At 42.8% G+C, this 21794-nt stretch overlaps 1 protein-coding gene across 1 annotated transcript in view; it reads left to right on the forward strand.

The window, feature by feature from the left end:
* ADGRV1 (adhesion G protein-coupled receptor V1) overlaps window positions 1-21794 on the forward strand; it is a 921762-nt gene that overhangs the window by 803544 nt on the left and 96424 nt on the right. The window contains 1 exon segment of the mRNA XM_030193377.1: window positions 19547-19668. Coding sequence (XP_030049237.1) covers window positions 19547-19668 — 122 coding nt within the window.

A 21794-nucleotide genomic window follows, 5' to 3' on the forward strand; every position in this document is an offset into this window, starting at 1 on the left:
CCTGGGTTCGTAACATCTCCTGACGTCAGCCAGCCTCCAACGTTCCATTTCCATTCCCCCTCACTGTCCCGCCCTCGCGTCAAGATATAATGACGTGAGAGAGAAGGGAATGCTGGAGGTGAGCTGACGTCAGGAGGAATGTTACGAACAGAACAGAAGCCAGCGCCAGTCAGCCAGAGAACATTCAGGTACAAATCGAGGGGAGGAGAGAATTGCGGGACATCGAGGGGAGGGAGGGAGGAAGGGAAGGGGAGGGCAGAGCAGAGGGGAATTGATGGACATGGATGGGATGGGAGGACAGTAGAGGAGAGAATTGCGGGACATGGATGGGAGGGCAGGAAAGAGGAGAATCGCTGGACATGGAGGGGAGGGGAGTGAAGAATCTCTGGACATGGAGGGGAGGGCAAGGAAGAGAGAAAAAAAAAGCTTACAGGACAGCCTTCCTAGGGCCTGTTTCATTGTTGAGGAAACGAGCATGGTTCCACTAGTATTCTATAAAACAGTTCCACATGCAACTGCCTTTATATAATTCCCAGTTAGCATGCATCATCCCAGCACCTAATTTTGGGTGCTATTTACTGAATCTACCCCTTGCTATAGTCATAGAATTGCAGAAAGCTGTGAATCTAAATAAGTGAGCAATACAACGAGCCTGTGCTTTGTGTTAAATCCTAAATATTTTTAGAATGTAAATATAACCCATACATCCAGTAGGGGAAAAAAAGAAAGAAGTGCTCTGTCTATAATCTTTTATTATTCTCCCGTTTCAATTATACATTCCTACTAACTTGCAGATTTTTTTGTTTCTGCAAAACTTTTTTTTTAATTCTCACAAACTATAGTACTGCCAGGAGCCAAGTGAAGTCTCATGAGCAAATAAACAACTTTTAGAACAAACCTGAGGGAGTTTCAGTTAGCATACACTGTGTACAAATGAAATTGAAATTAGGTCAGAGAGAATTGGAATTGACTTTGGTGACTATTTAAAGCTCAGCTGTAAACAGGAAAAAGAAACACCTGTAATGCAAGTCAGTATGTTCAGAATTTCAGTCAGCCTATTGAAATGAGATCTGCTCTGCCTGATCTTAATATCCCACCTGTCTTTTTTTTTTTTGAGCATGTTTTTCTTTCTCTCTATTTAATGGCAACCCATCTACAAACAGATCTGGGTACAAAATTCTCCATGCTGCATATTCTGTGTCTACCTGCCCACGCGGAGGGAGAGGGTATTGTTTACGTTCAGCAATGCATACTCTTGGAACTCCATGACCTCCACGTGTATCGAAAAATATGTGATAAACAGCTTTCAAGCCATGGGCGACAGGCAACTTCAGAGCTTTCCTGAACTTACATTATATCCCTGCCAACACCAGGGAACAAGTGTCATAATTAATAGTGTGCTCTCCAGAAGCAAACAAATAAATTCACAAGTTCAAGACTTGCTTTATAATATTTTAGATGTTTTAAAAGATTTATGCAGTCAGCGCTGATGTTGATGCATGTTTTTTTCCCCTTCGATTGAAGAGGTTATCTTGGTGTTATCCACTTAGGATTGTGTTTGAAACAAGCAAAATATAAGCCTGTATATATTAAGGCACTTGCCTTTGTGCAGTTTGCAGCCTCTTTCACTATCAGCCCCATGATAGCTTAAAAAAAAAAACTAAAAAACAAAACAGATTGACATTTTTTTGGCACCACCATTATCCACTCCATGTCAACATCCAACCTCTGTGCAACTCATTGACAGCCATTCAGCAACAGTTTGCCTCTTTGGCTGGCAACTTTTTCTCAGCTTACTTGCCAGTTGTGTACCTATGCATTCACTGTAAATTCAATTACATCTGGGGGTTGGCATGGTAACTTTCTCACTTGCAAAGGCACAAGCAACAAACCCCTCTGTTAGCCACTTCTGCTTCCGAGTATCTATCCTGGTTCAATTTCTTAATTCCCACTATTTCCCTACCTAATCCCCACCCCCCTCTTCCATCCTACTCAGTCCCTGAATCCTCAATCATAATTCCACTCAAGCCCTGAGTCCCCCATTTATGCCCAGATGATCAAAAGCTAGAGGTCAATAGTCCTATACTAGCTCCTGTGCTTGCTCCTGCCTTTTGAGGATCAGAGCCAACGAGCGCATGTAACAATGCACTCGCTGGCTCTGACCACTAACTGCATGCAGATGCATGCAAACGAGGGTCTCCCTCATTCCTCTTTCATGATCAGTGGGCAGCGCGCCAACAAGGGCGCTGCTCCTGCTGAAAACCCTATGCCAGTTCGGAGCTAGTGTTAGGGTTTGGAGGAATGAGGGGCACCAGGGTTTGACAGATATGCACCATCAAACACAAGGACTGGACCTCCCCCTGATAAAAGAAAACAGCTGGAGGTCTACCGAGGTCCAGTGGACTTCAAGCCCAACCTGGTAGTCTAGTGGCCTCCTCATTCCCCCCCTCCCCGTACCTTTGATGATGAAGAGGGAGTAGCATTACCTCCTCATTCCAGCACCACCTCCAAAATGGCAGCACCTTGCCCTGGCAAGTGCATCCTGGGTTGCCCTGGGTTGTGCTTCCTTACCATATAAGGGAGAAATTAGATCAAGATGCACTGGGCAGGGCAGGATGCCGTCATTTTGGAGGCGGCACTGGAACGAGGAGGGAGTACTACTCCCTCCTTGTCATTAAAGGTATGGGGAGGGGGGTGAGGGAATCACAAGACCAGGTTGGGGATGGAGGTCCACTACACCTAAGTGGACCTCCAGCTCTTCTATTGGGGGGGGGGGGGAGGAAGGTCAGGGTAAGGGGGGCACTAATCCACCATAGAGATCTTTTTTGTTGGGGTGGTGGGGGGGTCAGATTGGGATAAGGGGGAGGGAGCTAGACTACTAGGGTGGTCTTTTCCGTTGGGGGGTGGGGGGTCATCAGTTTGTCTTCTTTCGGGGGGGGTCATTGAGTCAAGTCTTTCTGGGCCAGGCAGTTGTGCTTTGTTGGCAGGGAGGCATCAGGTAAGGTTGGGTCTGGCCAGGTGGGTCTACTCTATTAGGGGAATGTTTGACAGGTCTGGGCTTTTTTTTGACAGCCCGGAGTTGTAAAAACAACTTATGCGGTAGGATTATGCCTTGGGTGCATTCCCAGGCACAATCCTCTCACAGAAGAACCCCTATGATCAGAGCTAATAGTGTGCCTATATTTGCATGCTATTAGCAAATATGAAAGTGCAAAACCCTTAAGAGAGAAACTTCACTGGCTCCCACTTAAGGAACGAATTGCATTCAAGATCTGCACGATTGTACACAAAATCATTCAAGCACACGCCCCAATATACATGCTAAATCTCGTGGACCTACCTCCCAGAAACACCACAAGATCATCCAACAAATTCCTCAACCTGCACTTCCCCAGCTGTAAAGGACTAAAATACAAGCTGATGTATGCCACTACCTTCTCCTACATGAGCATGCAGTTATGGAATGCACTACCTACAGACCTGAAAACAATCAACGAAATAACCATCTTTCGCAAAGCCCTGAAGACATACTTCTTCAACAAAGCCTACAACGGGAACCTTTAACCAATAACCTCTTTAATCTACCTCACCAACCTATTCAGTTATGAAGACCTACCCTCTATAGCTACCCTAATCACTCCCTTCCTCTTCTCTCTTCCCTACTTAATCTCGGCACAAGACTAACTGTATCTGATACCCTGAAATGACAATGTTAATAAAACCATTTAAGCCACATTGAGCCTGCAAATAGGTGGGAAAATGTGGGGTACAAATGCAATAAATAATAATCATAGGGACGGTATAACCCTGCACTGTTCCGGCGCTAATTTTAGAGCACTGATTGGAACAGCATGGGGCTTCTGATCATTTGCCCACTAGAGTCTCTGCCTGAGTTCCTGCTCTCCTGCATCCCCATATAATCAGTTTATGCTCTCCTCTTTTTTCCCTTACATAAGCACCCATTGGCCGTGCCTCCCCTGCCCCAAACATATATCTCTTCTTCCCTAGTATTTTTTCTTCATATGCTTTGTGTCTTCTCCTCATAATATCTATTCTCCTCTCCTTTCTCCCAGCTTCAGCATCAGTCTCCTTCTCTCAGCCCCAGCCCCTTTGTTCCTGTACCACAATTTCATGTCAGCATTTTCCCTTTGTTCCTGTCCAAAATCAGCCTCCTCATCCTGTCCACAACCTTTGCATCAGTATCAACCCCCTTGTTCCATTTCTAGTCCCAGCTTCAACCTCCTTCTTCTTGCCTCATTCCTAACCCTACCATCCCCATCAGTACCTTGTGCCAGCTTACTGCAGCCTCCCTCCAGCATGAATGGATTCAATGGGCAATGGGAACTTATTCCTCTTCTTTCCCTCCTCCTCCTCCCTCTGGCGTTCTGGGCATGCGCTCAAGAGCTGAGCTTAACATACAACTCTTAAGTGCATGTGCCAGGCACCATTCTCCCCCTTTAACTTTCAAACAGCTCCTAATACTCAATGCTGGAGTACACCTGTATGTGCCTCTAATTTGCATTGAGCATTAGGGAGTTGTTCTGATGCACTGTTCCTGTGCTATTTCTCTGGTACTATTTAGTACTGTTAATTCACTCAAGCTCATGTGTTGTTATTAATTAGAAACTCAAAAACACAGCTTCACACTCACTGTGTAACAAAAAGGGAACAGGAAACAGCTCACTTCCAATAGAGATCAATTGCTACCATTTATATAGTTTTAAGTGGAGAAAAAAGGCTTCAGGACCGTCTTCGGAGTGGAGCAGAAGCGACACAGGAATACATACGTGGTCGTGAATGGCATTAGATGACAAATTGGATAATCTTTACAAAGATAGTGAACCCCTGAAGCAGCAACAGCGAAACGGGGATTCCCTGTTGGGTTAGAACTGATGTGACGGAGCCAAATGCATGGGAATTGAGATAAGTAATTGGCCAGAGTCACTGATTATTGAACTGTAAAGCAGTGTATACACACGGTAATCCTGTCTCGTATGAGTACATGAGATTGCTCACCAGAGAATTGTGAACATATGGTTAGATTGTGGAGGTTTATTTTGCGTGATAATGGTGCACTGGGCTCAAGCCTAATAGTCGGTTAATTTCCGACTGGCTGGGTGGTGATACCGAAGCCTTTTTTCTCCACTTAAAACTATATAAATGGTAGCAATTGATCTCTATTGGAAGTGAGCTGTTTCCTGTACCCTTTTTGTTACACAGTGAGTGTGAAGCTGAGTTTTTGAGTTTCTAACTATTTAGTACTGTGCCAGAGTTTCAAGCATTGGGGCCCTAGATATTTATCTAGTTCCCACGTTGATCCCACTAAACCAATAAATTTGATTGTGAGCTCAGCTCCCACTTTATGGGGCAAGTACTAGGCAGCTGCCTGGGTAAATGCTCTATACCATGGTTACACAGATGTTATTTTTGATAGCTGGTCATGTGTTGGTGTGAAATAATATTTTTATTTTCCCCTGTGTAGTTTCTCTTTTGCAATCCTAATAACAGAGGACTGGAATTTTTTCTAGGCTTATCTCTTCTAATGCAGAAATAGTTTTCAAAAATTGATGTGAGAATGAATTAATACATTTTGGAAGTGAAAATAACAATATATATTTATACTGATTGCACTGTGTTTGGGACTGGTGAATGAAAAGTAAGCCTTATTCAGACAGTATGAAAGTGACTGCTATTATGGCTATTACTATTTTCTAATGGTCCCTGCACTGCTCTAGCAGTACAACATAGGACTCGACTGCACCAATTGTTGACTGAAAAAACAGCAGCAGCTCCTCTTCAGTTTTTGCCCACGTGGCTAGAGCAGCTTAAAAGTTCCTGCACTGCATGGCCAAAACTTATAAAGAGTCGGGCAGTCAAAGACCTCAAAGAAGAAGGCTGAGAAGTTTGACAATTGCAGGTTGCTGAGTTATTCTCTCATTATGCTCTGTAAAAATAGGAGAACATATTTGCCTGTAAACTGTAATAAATTATTTCCTCTGACTTTCTCAGAATGAACACTAATTTATTTATTTGGATTTATGTATTTTTGAAGGAATTCACTCAAGGCGCGGTGTACAGCAAGAATAGGACAAACCAGTGCTGCCGAGAGGGGGGATGAGGGGGCAAAATTCCCCAGGTCCAGGACTCCAAGGGGGGCCTAGCACCGGGGTCTCTCTCTCTCTCTCTCCTGCTCATGACGGGACCCGGGTGATCACGTCCCGACAGGAGCAGGAGAGAGAAAACTCTGGCGCAGGGCCCTGCTTGGAGGCTGGGGAGGACTCGGAGGAGCAGACACAGCAGGACCTCTGGTTTGGCTGGTGGGGGTCCCCCCCCCCAGGCCCCGCCAGCAGAAGAGATCTTCCTCCAGCGCTGCTCTTCACTCTGCCACATTGCTTGCCAAGCAGCTGCTTTTCCCCTCAGGCAGCGCATGCTTGGTTCTGAGCCTCAGGATCCCCGCCAGCCAAGGTATTTGCAGTTCCGGCAGGTGGCCGGCAATCTTTGAGGGGGGGGGCAGCAGCGGCGGTGATCCTGGGGGGGAGGGTGGCGGCTCTGTTCCGGACCCAGCGGCAGCCCTGCCCTGGGCTTGGCTCAGTCTGTCTGCGGCCCTGAGTCAAACGTAAGCAATAGACAATTACACCAGTAAAAATATTCACATAGCAATATTCACATAGCAATAATTTGCTCCTTCAACGTTTGAATGTGTCTCACTGGGATCATAACCATCTCCTGATGTCACTGGCCCGCACTAGAACCCTGCTTGCCTGACGTCAGGAGATGTTACTACAGAGACATTGCTGTCGAGGAGCTGCTTCAGATGTTTAACACCAGTGACAGGGTCCCCCCTCCCTCCCTCCCTCCCTCCCAGTTCCAGGGTCCCCCCTGCCTCCCTTCCTCCCTCCCTTCCCTCCCAGTTCCAGGGTCATCGTCCCTCCCTTCCTCCCTACCTTCCAGTTCCAGACCCCCTCCCTTTGATTTTTAAAACTCATCTTCACTTACGTCGGCGTTACGGCAGCCGGGAGCAGCGGTACAACGCCAGACATATCTCTCTCTTGGCTTCTTTCAGTTTCATCCGGTATTCCTCTCCATGTTCCTCTTCTTCAGTTTTTTTGTATTTCATAAACGCCAATTCTTTATCCATTATTTTCTCAGCCACTTGCTTGGAGAACCGTATCGGTTTCCTTTTTCTCTTGCTTTTATTTACTCTCCTTACATAAAGGTTTGTGGTCATATTTATAGCTTCTTTCAGCCTGGACCACTGCCCTTCCACTTCTCGTATGTCCTCCCAGCCCATCAGCTATATGTCCCAGTGAGTCAGCCAAGTGCTGTATCAAAAAAAGTTCTCTAGGTATGACCAGAACTGATACAGTCTGATCAAAGAATTTTCAGTTGATTTAACTATCAAATTCCACTAGAATATAACTTTCCTTTAGTAAATAAATCTAAATATTCCCAATAATTATAGCAGTTTCATCAATGTAAAATGCAACTTTATAACCAGTTGGGAGACTAAGTTTTTGTTGTTGCCTAGGACTGGCAGAACCTTTCCACAAAGTTAGAATGCTACAGGATCAGAAGCAGTTAGAAAAGCCTATCCTCTATCAGAGCTAGGCAGGAAAGGAAAGAGGGTATTTTGTTGTTGTTGTTGTTTTTGTCTTTTTGGGAGGGGGGACAGGGTTTGAAGACAGAGAAGTGCACCACAATACAGATTCACAGGACAAATTAATTAAGCAATTAAATTCAAGAGTATAGATATATCAGGTAGCTAAGCCTATAGCCAAAAGTTGAGAAATTAGAATAAAATAATCAGAAATCACTTAGCAGTATTTTGGTTCAGGTCCAGCACATGTAGATACTTGGAACGCCCTCCCGCGGGAGATGGTGGAGATGAAAATCGTAACAGAATTCAAAAATGTGTGGGATAAACGGAATGGTTCCTCAGAAGCTTAGCAGAGATTGGGTGGCAGCACCGGTGGTGGGAGGTGGGGCCATTGGTTGGGAGCGGGGCTAGTGCTGTGCAGACTTCTACGGTCTGTGCCCTGAAAATGGCAGATACAAATCAAAGTCAAGTAGCACATATGAGTTTATCTTGTTGGGCAGACTATATGGACCGTACAGGTCTTTCTTTGCTGTCATCTACTATGTTACTATGTAATGCTTGGCCATGACTGGGCACTGGTGTTGTATATCCAGGTATGAGTAGCCAAGAATTTGTAGCTGGATCTTATGTGAATTCCAGCCAATATTCAGCTGGGATCCATATAAACAGATATTCGAGTCCTACATTAATATCAGCCAGGCCAGTGGTGTGCTGGAGCAGGCTCTTACAGGCTCACAAGAGCAGGTTGTTAAGTTTTTAAGAATTTTGGGAGCCGGTTGTTAAAGTAGGGCCCTCCATGGCTACTTTAACAACTGGCTCCCAAAATGTGGGCTTGGATCCCCTGCTGAATTCTATTTTACTTTGCTGGTGGGGATGCTGAGCCCTGCCAGCCAAGTAAATAGACTGCTGCTGTTCCCCGCTCCTTGTTTCCAACTCTGAGCAACAGGCTGGGACTTCTCCAGCATGTGTGAGAAGTTTCAGTATGCTGCTCAGAGCAAGACATTGGGAGTGGTGGCAGTCCATTTATTGGTTGCCAGCAAAGGTATGCCTAGCATGCCCGCACGAAGGGAGGGAGGAGAGAAAGGCAAGTGTTGCTCCCCCCCCACACACACACACACACACACCCGGCCACCCCTAGCCCTTCCAACTGCAGAGCTGGCTACGTCCGAAGAAAGAGCCTGTTGTTAAAAATTTACCAGCACACCCCTGGCCCAGGACCCACATAAGGGATATCAGATCCCCTCCCCCAACAACATGACCCAATTCTTGTTCATGACCCTTCAAAATCAGTGAAGCACCCCCCTACATTACCTGATTCCCCATCTGACCCCTCCAACCCAGTCAAGCACCCCCCACATGACCCAATCTCCCAACCATGTATCTACTTAAAAGTGCCCCTGCTTGCTTTATAGTTGATCTAACAGCACCTGAACTTCATGCTAGGCAACGGGCTCTTCCCTGGCTCTCATGGGAATATACTACTCACCCCAGTCCCAAAGGATGCCAAAAAGAATAGAGCTGATCTAACTAACTATCGCCCTATTGCATCAATACTGCTATTTGTAAAGCTTATGGAGAGCATGGTGAACAAGCAGCTCACTGAGTATCTGGACGGGTTCTCCATATTCCATGAATCACAGTCAGGCTTTCATGCCCTTCACAGCACTGAAACAGTGCTTGTCACGCTTTTGTCAAGCTTCAAGCAGGAAATAGCAATTGGGAGGAGCATTCTTTTACTTCAATTTGATTTATCAAGTGCTTTCGACATGGTAGACCACACCATCCTGTTAAGGCTTCTCGACTGGTTCGGTGTCAGTGGGAATGTTCTAGCCTGGCTAGCCAGTTTCTTAACCACCAGGACCTACCAAGTGAAGTCTGACTCACAGCTATCCTCTCCGTGGCACCAGGTCTGTGGGCAGGGGTGTGCTGGCATCTATGCAGGGTGCACAGGCCCTAAAGAAGCTACAAACCATCCAAAACACAGCAGCTAGACTCATCCATGGAGTGTCAAAGTCAGTGGCGTTCCTAGGGGGGCTGACACCCGTGGCGGATCGCCGATGCGCCCCGCCCCCCCCCGGGTGCAGCGCGGACACCCCCCACCCCAGTGAAAGAACCCCCCCGGGTGCACGCCGCTGGGGGGTGCCGCGTGCCGGTCAGTTTCCTTCGTTTTCATGCTCCCTCTGCCCCGGAACAGGTTACTTCCTGTTCCGGGGCAGAGGGAGCATGGAAACGAAGGAAGCTGACCGGCACGCGGCATCCCCCCAGCGGCGTGCACCCAGGGTGGACCGCCCCCACCGCCCCCCCCCCCCCCTTGGTACGCCACTGGTCGAAGTTCACCTGCTCCAGTCCACTTCGTGAAAAATTGCACTGGCTTCCTGTCCAAGAGCGAATAACTTTTAAACTCACTGAGAACTGCCCATTCTTACTTAAACTTCCATTACCCTGCATGTTCTAAGCTGAAGTATAAAACCATGTATGCTTCCACCTTTTCCTACGTCAGTACACACTTGTGGAATGCGCTGCCTAAATCAGTGAAAATGATTCAGGATCATCTGACTTTCAGGAAGTCACTCAAGACCTACTTATGTGAGCAAGCGTAACCCAACGTACCTGTCCAACCACACTGACCTCAGGACACGGCCCTTATGGACTGACCCATTTCTTTATCCTTGTTCTCCACCCTGACTATCCTTTTCCATATATTGTACTCCACTATTTGTAATAAATGTTGTAAGCCACATTGAGCCTGCCAGTGGTGGGAAATTGTGGGATATAAAAGCTGTAAAATAAATAAATAAATAAATAAATAACTCAGCCCCCCCTGAACCAATCAAGCATCCATTATGACCTGATATCCTCTTCCAACCCCCCTTGAACCAGTCAAGAACCCCCAATATGACCTGATCCCTTGGCAACCAAAGAGGCCCCTCCCCAAATCCCAGTAGCCCCTTCCCCAGGCCTAACTCACTATCCCTGGTGGTCCATTGGTTACGTTGGGCAGGAGCAAACCCCACCCGCTCTTGCCTCTAGTGCCCTGGCAGTAGCTTCTAGTCACCTGTTTATAAACTGAACAATGGAGGGGTGGTCCAGGAGCAGAGCTGGTGAGGAACTGGCACTTATGCAGGCATAGGTAATATTTAGTGCCAGTACCTGCATAGTTAAGTGGTCAGATAGGGCTGCAAAAAAGACAGTCCTATCTTTGACTGATTAGCTATTCAGGTGCCAGCACTGAATGAATATTGGTCAGCACACACACAACTTGTTGGTTACAATTGCTAGGTTGTTGAATTGAAATCCCCCCGTTGATCTACCCAGTCCTCCCACTCTGATCACCGCATAGATCCAAACTCTCTTCCATCTTTCAGCCCTTCTGATCCCCCACTTTGCTGACCCAACATCCCTGCTTCAATCCCCCATCTCCCTCTATTCTGATCTTGTCCCTGTAATTCCCCCCCCCCCCTTAGTTCTGATCTGCCCCTCATTCTCCCTCCCCACTTCCAATCACTCCGCTACTTCTAGCTCTCTTGAACATCTAGCCACCTCTATGACTTACTAGGAGGCAATCCCTGGTCATCTAGTGGGACAGGGCAGAAGCTCCCACCTCATCTGGCTCCGGATTCATAACTGCAATGCTGACACATAGCAACAGTCTTGTAGTATTACTGCTAAAGGTCAGCCTTTCATATAAGCCTAATTCAGATGATAACAGCTGATGAGCTGATGGAAGACAATTTTATTTGTACTCTGGACTGCATGGGTGAAATGGAAAAAGTGCTTCATTTATCTCTAATATCAATCAAAATGTCTATCTCACAAAGTGAATTTGAACCAGAGCAGACATGGTATATATTAAAATGTGAAATGAACAAAAGGCCCTGGTTCAGTTCCTGGACTGGTTATACCACATCTCAGTTCGATTTGTGCTGAGGATACTGCAGATGAGTTATCATCACATAACACCACAGTCCGTACTGATCACCAAACAATCTCATCTGTTCTTGCTCTCCTCTTTTATGGTCCCACCACATGTTCCTTCATGTGGTCCCTACACTTCCTACCTCAACTTAACCATTATTTGTATTTGTTTTACTCCGGAGTCACCTGATATGATAGAGGTGTACAAAATAATGAGTGGGGTAGAGCGGACAGATGTGAAGTGTTTGTTTACGCTTTCTAACAATAATAGAACCAGGGACACAAGATGAAATTAGAATGTGGTAGGTTTAAAACAAATTGGAGAAAGTTTTTCTTTACTCAGCGTGTGGTTAGACTCTGGAACTCATTGCCGGAGAAGGTAGTGACGGCAGCTGGTCTTGCTGAGTTTAAAGGGGGTATGGACAGATTCCTGAAGGAAAAGTCCATTGATCGTTATTAAATTTGGGGGTTTTGCCAGGTTCTTGGGGCCTGCATTGGCCGCTGTCGGAGATGGAGTGCTGGGCTTGATGGACCTTTGGTCTTTTCCCAGCGTGGTAGTACTTATGTACTTATGAGTCTATCAACACCTCTCCGGTACCGTGTAAGCCACATTGAGCCTGCAAATAGGTGGGAAAATGTGGGGTACAAATGTAACAAATAAATAATAAATAAATCAAATAAATTTGATGTCTAGTGGCCAGATTTAAAGGCAGAGATGCCAAGTTAACCAGTTCCAGGCTGGAGATTTTGAAGCAGATCTGGATTTCCTATTGCATTATGGGAATTGCAGCACTGATTCCAAGTGGCAGAATTAGGCACTACAAATCCCCCACTGCTTTGGGATGTAAGTTCAAAATCAGGACTGGCCAAATAGTCTCCAGTCTGGAACTGAATAACTTGGCATCTCTGTAAAGGGGACATTTATAACAGGATGCCTGAAGAAAATGTGATTAATGTGACTATTTCAGTGTTTCCCAAACTTCGATCCAACATGACATTATTTTCCTCCCATCTGAGTGTCATATTTATTTTTAAGTGTTAAAAGTCTATTCAAATAAGTGAAAAATCTCTGGATAGTTCATGGTTCCAGAACCACAGTAGCGATTCCTCCTGTGGAGGAAACAGGAGAAAGGAGGAACCGCCAAGCTTTAAAAAAAAAATGAAATAAAATCTGTTAGAGGCAATGTTTCTATATATCTCTATTGCAGGAGCCTGCCACTAGTGTAGCTTATCTAAAGATTATTTTTTAACCCATAATGCTTGCAGTTTACTTAACAAGGTCACTGTGAGATGGATGGTCTTACTTCCTTTTTGTTTATTTTTGTTTATTATTTGTTAACCTTTATCATTGTTCTCTCTTCCTAGGTAAGGACAGAATTGCACAGAGATTAATGAATAAAAACAGTCTGTGGTGATTCCTTTTCATGTTTAAAGGGCTGGGATATGCCTCATTTTGTTCTAAGGCATGTTTGTGAGAGCAGAATTGGCAGCTCTGAGAGTACAAGATTTACGTTGGAGATAAGGCTGCGGTTTGCCATAGACAATATTTCAAATTTTATCAGTACTATTCATAACCAACAGCTCTTACTGCTGCAGAAGCAGACAGCTTCAGTAGTGAAAGCACCTTAGTAACAATATGAAAATCTTCATAAAACAAGCGGCTGTTTTTCATAACAGGAAAAGGCAACCAACAGAATTTAGTTGATACTTTTAGTTTTCCAGTGACATAGCCCTTCAACAGGTTATTGTTACCATCCTGTATGGGTACATTCACAGACTGGTTCAGTTGCTGGCTTTGAATATACCTGGTAAAAGTTTACAACAGAAAATTGCCTAATTAACATTAGGGGATATATTAATCACAGACAATAATTTCAGCACTTTCAGCTGAAAGATTATAACCCTGGCCCTGACACACTATTATACTTAGAGGTAACCTGAGATAAAGGGATAATGGAGGACTTTTGCTATATGAAAAACAATTTTATAAAATAGTTGACAACATTTAAGTGCCATTTGTGTAGGTAAATGTCTAGAATACTAGCACTTACACACAGAAATGTACACTTACCTGCAAAAGTGTCGGTAGGACACTGTGAGAGGGTATACAGAATACTGCCCCACACCCTTAAGGATAGTTCCTCAGATAACATGAACCACCTTAAACCCATTGGTCCTGCCCAGGGAGGAAGTAAGATGGAAGAGGTGGAGCAGAAGGTACAGGAAAAAGGAAGTATAAAAGGTAGGGCCAGAACATGGTTGACAGGGCCCAGGGAAGGAAGAGTTGAAGCCCCACCATGGAGTATATCTAGTGATTATGACTTGGCTGAGGTAAGCCACCTTTGACTTGAGACTTGTAAGCCTTGCCAAAGAGAAGAGCTTGCAGGCAGTGTTTGGGATATGGCAGCCAACAGCCTCAGACTGTGTTTGGGCCCTATCCACCCATAAGCCCTGGTTAAGACTGCATTTGTTAAACCAAAGAGACTTTTCATCTTTTGTTCCTGGTCCTATGACATAATAGGCTTCATGTTTTCCATTAATAAAGCGTGTGTTTCATTTATACACCTTTGTCTGGTTGTGTTATTTCGCAGGCCCACCCTCAACCCTCGCTCAGTATCACAGACACCTAAGCAGTATTCTGTAACAGTGTGTGTAAAGTGACATAGTACATCAATGCAAGTGGGTGTAAACACTTGCATGAACATCTTACAGAATACATGTTCCTGCTGCATTTACACACCCACAGTTATGCCAGGTCTCTGGCTGGTGCTGGTGCACCTGCAGGTACATAAGTGTTAGGCATGTCAATACAGGGTTACACTAGTATTCTATAATGGAATCTGGGCAACTAGGTTCTGTTCTAGAATAGGCTCATACTGCGCCTCCTCAGAGTGCCTAAAAGAATTGTCCCCTTAATGCTCTTTGCAAGACAAAATCATGGGTTATTTGTCCTTCATGCATATTAGTTTAGGACAACACATACCACATAATAAGATGCAAAGCACCTGCAGGTACATAAGTGTTAGGCATGCCAATACAGGGTTTAGTAACTGACCCCTTAAATGGTTAAGTTTTAGTGGGATGACTATTTCTCTGGACAAGAGCTAACCTGTTGGCAGGGTGTGGAATTTAAAAGTTGAGATGTCAGGTTCACTCCTGAAGTTAGCCAGACAAATCCTCTGAATATCAGCCCCATAGATGCAGGGGCATTTGCATCAGATGCAAAATAGAATCCAAATACTAAGCTACACTATGAAAAATTACTATTCATGGATTTCTAATCTGCCAGATCACTCGAAATAGTGCTTCTACCTGAGTGTAACAATAACTGCCATGTTCACCATTTTGGTTTTTTTAAGAAAACATAAAATAGTCAACAGTGTAAATAAACTAGAAACAGTTAATACATAAAAAGAGGGATTTTATAATAAGACACCTAAAAAATGTGATTAGTTTAAATTCCTATCCCGTCTATCAAACGTGTGTAGGCAACTTACAATCTAATAGGAAAAGTAAAACATAAAGCAAATTTTACACACAATAATGTAATAGGACATACCGACACAAAAGGGGCAGGGGAGTAACTACAATATCTTATAGGAAAGAGAGAAAAGGGAGAAGGAAAACACATTAGAAAAATGCAAATGTTTCACAGAACCTCAAATAACACCCATAAGCGTCCAAGAAAAAAATGGGTCTTTAAATCAGTTTTAAATTGAGATAGAGAGGGCAAGGGCTTCAAGCTCTTGGGTAAATGAATCCACAATCGGGGGCTTGCATGGAAAAGAGGGATTGGTGTGTAGTGGTTGACATATCATCATGAGGTGCAGGAACAACTAGAAGATCCTGTTTTGAGGAACATAGAAGATGAAGTGTGCCTATGCTCTGTTTATAACGGCTCAAATGTATGCGGTAAAAATATCCTGATTATGTTGGAGGCATACAAACCAACCAAAATAAATCAATTACTACCACAGATTTTTTTTTTAAATCAGGCCTACCCCAGAAGGTAGGTATCTAATGTTCCAACAGATACCAAGACATGAAGGTCGTCACTGATCCGATTTCAAAATGTGTTTGTAATTTTTCTATTAAGCAAAAAAAGGTACTAAATACATATATTTTTTTTTAACTGCAGTACTTCCACATAGTTGAAGATGCATGCGGTTTTTTTCTTGATATACTTGTGCATGCCCATTTATGCCTGCCATTGATCTGGCATAAATGGTCATACCAAAATTTAAATGCACCAATTTGGGTTTGTATTACTATTCTATAATGGCATCTTAACGCAAAGATACAGTTATAGAATTGGTGCTTATCACATGGCATTCGCACACCTAACTGGATGCACTGGAGGTTATAAAATTGCCCCCCCCCCCCCCATAGTGTACAAAGTATGCATTGCAACTGCACATGAGCTCTGTCTGCATCTTATTATAAGTATATAAGTATGCATGTTAGTGTATTTATATCCATGTATACAGCTGTGCATTTTTAGAGAAGTCCCTTTTCTCCATGGTGAAGAGCTTTTCTAACCTGACCTGCAAAATGTAAAACCCAAGAAATGTTGTACTTCTTAGTGTTTATTAATAAGCTCAAGGCCAATGTCATTCTCTTGAGCCTGATATTCACAGAATACAAGAAATTTGGGTGTAAAATGTATGACTTTCCTTGTTTAAATCCATACTTAAGGAAAGCTGTGTTCAGGTTCATGAGTTATTTAACTGCCCAAGTGGGCTCAAAATATAAGTTGTACCTGAAGTAATGGTGGGTGAAGCAACATATTCAAGGTCACAAGCATGTCCTTGGGAGGAGCAGGATTTGAGCCCAGCTCTTCCTGGTTCATAACCACTTCTGTAATCAGTAAGCTACGCCAAATCCTAATGAAACTAGAGTCATTTGCTTTTGTACAATGCTGAAATAGCATTAAAGTACAAAACAGGGCAGTGTTCTATGGAACAGGTTTGCACTCAGGAATTAGTGTAAATACAGACTTTGACATCTGTTGGAAACACCTCAAAACTTGGAAACTGTCCAACTCTTAAGTAACAGATTTCTTGAAGTACAGCTTTATATTAAATAATGTTGGTGCTGTGTAAGTCTACTTGAATGCTTGGAAATGTATGTTAACAAACAAACAAAAATATAAGGGGCCCTTTTACTAAGTCGTGTAAGCGTCTACATACGTCCAACATGTGCCAAAATGGAGTTACCACCCGGCTACCACATGGCTCATGGTAAATTCATTTTTGGTGTGTGTCCGATACGCGTTTCAGAAAAATAAATTTTTCAGACGCGCATATCGGACACGCGCTGGTCATTACCGCCCGGTTACTGCATGAGACTTTACCGTAAGGTCAATGGCTGGCGGTAAGGTCTCAGACCCAAAATTTTAATTTTGCCATTTGTCCATTTTCGGCAACAATTTAAAAAAGGCCTTTTTTGCAGGCGCGCTGAAAAATTGATTTGCATGCGCCCAAAACACACGCCTACACTACCGCAGGCCATTTTTCAGTGCACCTTAGTAAAAGGACCCCTAAGGTAATAACTTATTAGTGAAATATATCAAAATAATGTAATAAAAGGTTTTCAGCTTATATTATTTTTTGTTTGTGAACTTTCCTTTTAATTTTATATTCAGCCTTTTTAATATTAATTTATAAGAACTAGAGTACATAAGGCACCTTTCTGGTTTCTTCCTTGTTGGCCAGTATGCTTTCACACAAGGTTGGAGAGGCTGTGATCTAAAGTGAGAACACTTGTACTTCTGTGCCTCTTTCTAGATGGGGATTGTATTATCATAAGCATGATTTAGTCCAAGGGGACTCCTAAGATGTGTTCTCTACCTTTGGCAATAGCCCTTGGTTTCCACTGCTTTAGAAACAGTGTCAGTCATTCAAGTGTCTATGAGTTGTGGTTAAAATCTCTTATTTGAAAGTGGTGTGAGAAGGATAATGACAAAAATGAGCTAAAAAAGAAACTTGTGCGCTCTTTCCAAACTTGGCATCACAGATGCCAATTCAAAAAGTGCACAGAGCATCATATGGATTTCATCCAGTTTCCTGGAATGTATATGGCTGGAAACTCAGCTTTACTTAAGGAGGTGATTTTCAAAAGCATTTCTTCACATAAAGTAGTGTTTTGTACACAAAAATAGGCTTTTATGAAAATTACCCTCCCATTTTGAATGGACACATGTGCAGCCTGTAACTTTGTCCAGGCTGTTTTATTTGTTAAAACCTACAGTCAGAAATCGCTTTTAACCATTAGATAAACTAGGCAGTTGCTTAGGGCAGTGGTTTTGAAGGGGTCAAAGAGCAACAGCAAAGTAAATTCAATATGTCCTGACAGCCACACAAATTCAAAGAATCATCAGTGTAGACTTTTACCTGTGAGAAGGGAGAGCAGTTTTCAAATAGCCCATTTATCCTAATTATTTTTTAAGGAGTGGTGTTGAGGTGATCATAATTGTTGAGTTTAGTTATCAAAATATCAGGCAGAGTCTAAAGCAGTAGTTCACAACCTGGTCCTCGGGATGTACATAGTTAGTCGAGTTTTCTGAATTCCCATTATGATTAATCATGAGATAAATTTGCATGCATTACCTCCATTATGTGCAGTGCATTTTTTCTAGCGAAAAAGGTGCTGATATTCAAATGCCAGGCCACCCTTCAGGGCTGGGGTGTTCATGAGGGACCCACCCCAATAGCCAGGCCCCCTGCAACCAGTCACAGAGTCTATGACAAGGCAGAATTGATGTGTAGAGCCTGAGCTCTTTCATTAAAACTTGGGGACCATGGGTCAATTTTAACAGACAATGGAAAAGGTGCCGGTACTCAGTACCCCCAAGTACCCCCTCAAAAAAGCCCTGATTATATGCAAATATATCTCTTGCATAGTCATTGTGAATTTCCTTAAAAAAAAAAGCTTGACTGGTTGGATGTGCCCCAAGGACTGGGTTGAGAACTGTTGGTCTAGAGGCCTGAAAGTAAACTGAGGAGGCCAAGACTGAAAGTTGACTTATCACACCTAATTCTTCTACATCAGACGTCCTTATAGTACATTGAACATTTGAAGTTGTTTAAAAAATGATATTATTGGGTCACTAAAAGCAAGTTAAAAGAACTGGCACAGTAAAAAAAAAAAAAAAAAAAACACCAAAACAAACTAGCCCCTTACCCTCCAATCTCTTATTAAGTGCTCCCTCATCCTATGATCCCCCAATGCCTTTAAAACATAAAGATCACCCACTCCAGCATGAATTATCCCTTTCTACTCCTCACTCCCTTCACCAATCTCTGATTGGGGGTAGTGGAGGCTGAGTGGATGATCACTCCTGCCTCGCTGATTGCCTCGTCAAAACGGCCCCAAGTTGTAGCATTGTGGTATTCTGCCAACTAAGGGATATAGCCACCATTTTTGAAGAAATATTTGCCATGGCAGGAGCAACTGGGGACTCCTTCCACCAGGAATTCTGAAGTATGTGCCAAGTGATGCTGAGAGTAGGTGCTGGGTTTGGGGAGTGTCAGAGTATTTTCTAAAACAATTAAGCTACAGGTGTTTGGAGAATACTGGTGGTAGTGCTCTTTATGTTTTTGACAAGAGTGTAGAGGTGCCAGCGTGTTCTCTAGTTTTTAAAGACACCAGGTTAGATTGTGCATTTGGGGTGGGCCCACTTGATTTTTAAAGGATCATGGTGTTGGAAAGGGAGTGGGGTATAAGATTTTGCCATTATGGACTAGTCACAGAAAAGTAAATTTACTGCAGAATTCACAAACATGTGGTACCGCGGTATAGCAGATTAGTGGATCCTGCAATAAATTTTCCTGCAGGAAAATAGCACACAGACATACTATTGTATACCAGGTTAATAAATAGAGGCCAGAGTTTCTTAAGATTTTCAATGTTCTACCAAATTGAAATTGTGGAAAATAGTTTTAATAAATCGATGGCTTGATGATTTCATGATTTGTGTTTCCAATTGTATGTTCTGACTCAAATGTGTTTCTTTTTTTTTTTTTTGATTTCCAGAAATCCCATTGGTATTGTATCTATTTGCTCTCATTTCTGTGACATGGCTGTGGGGAGGACTGCATTTGGCTTACCGACACCTCTGGATGCTTATCCTGTTTGTCATTTTTAACAGCCTGCAGGTATGAATGATCCGTGTTCAACTAGCCTGGAAACTCATGAATATGAATTTAATATTTTAAAATAAAATCATTCGGGCTGACATTCAAAACAGCTAAATGTTTGTCAGTGGCTGCTAAGCATATAACTGACTTATTGTGGATTCTCAGCCCTTAAGCAGACAGCATTGAGCTGAAAATATGACAGAACAGCCCAATGCTCTCTGTATAATATGAAGCCAGGTTCTGAGCACACCAAAGCTGGGTTTTCAAATTATCTAGATAATTGACTGACAGGCCTAAAATAAACAAATTGTGTTGGCATGGTGACCACCCTATTCATACATTTTCTACTATTACTTATCACCTATTAGAGGCACTGAATATTAATTTAAACGCTGACACTGAGTACAGTCACTGCACCAACTGAATGTTTCTAATCTGAGATGGAATTGATAATGGGGGTGGTCAACAATTTTGAGAGCAGATGTATCGGTTTTTAGCTCTAGCCTTTCTTTGGGTAAAAACTGGGACATTTTTGTAATGACATTTTTTCTTGTGAAAATATTGGGATTTTGCATTGATGAATCCAAAGCTGTTTATATACCAAAGCAGCCCTGCAGCAAAAGTAGAATGAAGTGTCACGCTGACAAGTGTCTAGATACTTGTGAATTAGGTTATACTATAAAAGAACGTGAATGCTAAGAGTGTGCGTAGAAACTCAGCAATGAGGCAGAACTTCTTTTCTTGGTCTTTTGTACACTGATATAAACACTGAGTTTTACATAAGGAAAATTTATCAACCTGAAAATCAGCAGGAATATTGGGAAATGGGTATAAAATGCTTTTTAGAATCTATTTTACACTGCAAAGGCTACATTACATGAGGATTCAAAGTCATGGTCTCTGCTGGAAAGGCTGTGATAAAATGGAAGTGTTTCTGTACATGTGGTGGGAGTGTCCACCTCTAGAGAAAGCATGGGATGAGATGATAGAGCTGATGAAGGATATAACCACACAAAGTGGAGGAACACTCGGTCCCTATGTACATCAGCAAGAGACGCTGATGAAGGATATGACAGGGTATGGGGAGGGAGATGAGCGAATGTGCTTGCTAAAGTGGATGCCTCCAGATCTTGCAGAGGAGGTGGGTAAACTGGTTAGGTTGTGGTGTGTAACTACTCGAATGGAAATAGCGTAGAAATGGAAAGAAATATGGGTACCAGGGTCCTTAATTATTTTGAGATTCATGAAGGTGATCCATTTTACGTATGAGATTACTGCATGGAAGACCATAGAGTGGAAACATTCTATCAGGCGTATGCTCCTTTTGAACAGTGGGACAGAGAGTAAATGATCACATTCCTCGGAAGAGGGAGAACGGATGATGAGAGTGAATGTGTTAATGTGACTATTCTGAAGATCATAGCTTTAAGGCTCAGGTGGGGGGTGAAGGAAGGGCAAGGAAGAGTTGTTTGTTTACATACTGTATCAATAGCTGTGCAATAGATTCACTGAAGAGCCAACTGTGAATCTCTTGTCACTGTTTAATGGAGATTTAAATACAGTTTTCTTTTATATTTCAAGCAGTCCAGATTTGGCATTTGTTACCTCTAGAATTTTTTTTTTTTAATTCTTTATTTATTAATTTTTTACATCTATATCTGTAAAACATAAATGTAGCGGAAATTTGGAAATTAAACACTGTTAGGTAGTACATATTACCCAAAATTCTTAAAGGAAAATTTTTTTTATAACATTTGTCCACAATGTTTGAATCAAGATCTAAGAAATTATAACATAAGTAAAATTTTTATAATACTGATCAGCGGAAGGGTGAAACATATATCCACAGCCAAATATTAACAGCATTCTTTTGATTACGGGTTCACCTCCAGAGGCGAAACACTTTTTTCTTTTGATTCAATAAAATCTAACAACTTCGTAGGGTTAAAGAAAAGGTAGTTAACCAAATTAAAGGTAATACAACACCTACAAGGAAATTTCAAAATAAAGGTTCCCCCTAACTTTAAGACTCTAGCTTTATACATCAAAAATTCTTTTCTTTTCCTCTGAGTGGCACGTGCCATATCAGGGAAAACTTGTATCTTATATCCCATGAATAAATCATTTATATGTCTGAAATATGA

This window comes from Microcaecilia unicolor, chromosome 2, assembly GCF_901765095.1.
Source record: "Microcaecilia unicolor chromosome 2, aMicUni1.1, whole genome shotgun sequence".
NCBI lineage: Eukaryota > Metazoa > Chordata > Amphibia > Gymnophiona > Siphonopidae > Microcaecilia > Microcaecilia unicolor.